This window comes from Ailuropoda melanoleuca, chromosome 6 (genome assembly GCF_002007445.2).
Source record: "Ailuropoda melanoleuca isolate Jingjing chromosome 6, ASM200744v2, whole genome shotgun sequence".
Taxonomy (NCBI): Eukaryota; Metazoa; Chordata; class Mammalia; order Carnivora; family Ursidae; genus Ailuropoda; species Ailuropoda melanoleuca.
In genome coordinates, this window is record NC_048223.1 from 32493576 (window position 1) to 32494068 (window position 493).

The window sequence follows — 493 nt, forward strand, 5'->3', positions numbered from 1 at the left end:
GGGTGCACGTGGCCCGGCTGCAGCCGCTGTCCAGGGGCGCGCGGCGGCAGGGGCTGCGGCGGCGCGGACTACAAGTCCCGGCATGCCTCGGGCAGGGGCGGGTCGGCGCGGGAGCCGGGCCCGGAGGCCAGCCAGGCTCAGGCGTGCGCAGTGGTTCTCGGGAGTGGCGGGGCGGGTCCTCCCAGGCTGTCAGCTGTGGCCCGGGGCGCCCGGGCGGCGGTATTTGCGGCGATTGGCGGAGAGACGGGAGGGGCGGGGCCCCCGCGAGCCGCTGTGGGCAAAGCCTTGCGCGCGGAGGCAGGCTGGCGGCCGGCCTTGGTAGGCACGGGTCGGGCTGCTGCGTTCCATCCTGGCCATGGCAGCGGCGCCCCTGAAAGTGTGCATCGTGGGCTCGGGGAACTGGTGAGCGGCGGCGGGCCGGCGGTGCGGGCTCCGCCTCCAGGAAGCCCTCTCCCGGGTGGGCTAGGGCCGCGCGTCCCCGCCGCAGCGTGGG

At 77.5% G+C, this 493-nt stretch overlaps 1 protein-coding gene across 1 annotated transcript in view; it reads left to right on the forward strand.

Annotated features, from left to right (window-relative positions):
- Nucleotides 1–245: 245 nt before the first annotated feature.
- GPD1L (glycerol-3-phosphate dehydrogenase 1 like) overlaps nucleotides 246–493 on the forward strand; it is a 58216-nt gene continuing 57968 nt past the window's right edge. The window contains exon 1 of the mRNA XM_034662126.1: nucleotides 246–402. Within this exon, the coding sequence (XP_034518017.1) occupies nucleotides 356–402 (47 nt within the window). The 5' untranslated portion in view covers nucleotides 246–355. The remainder of the gene's footprint in view (nucleotides 403–493) is intronic.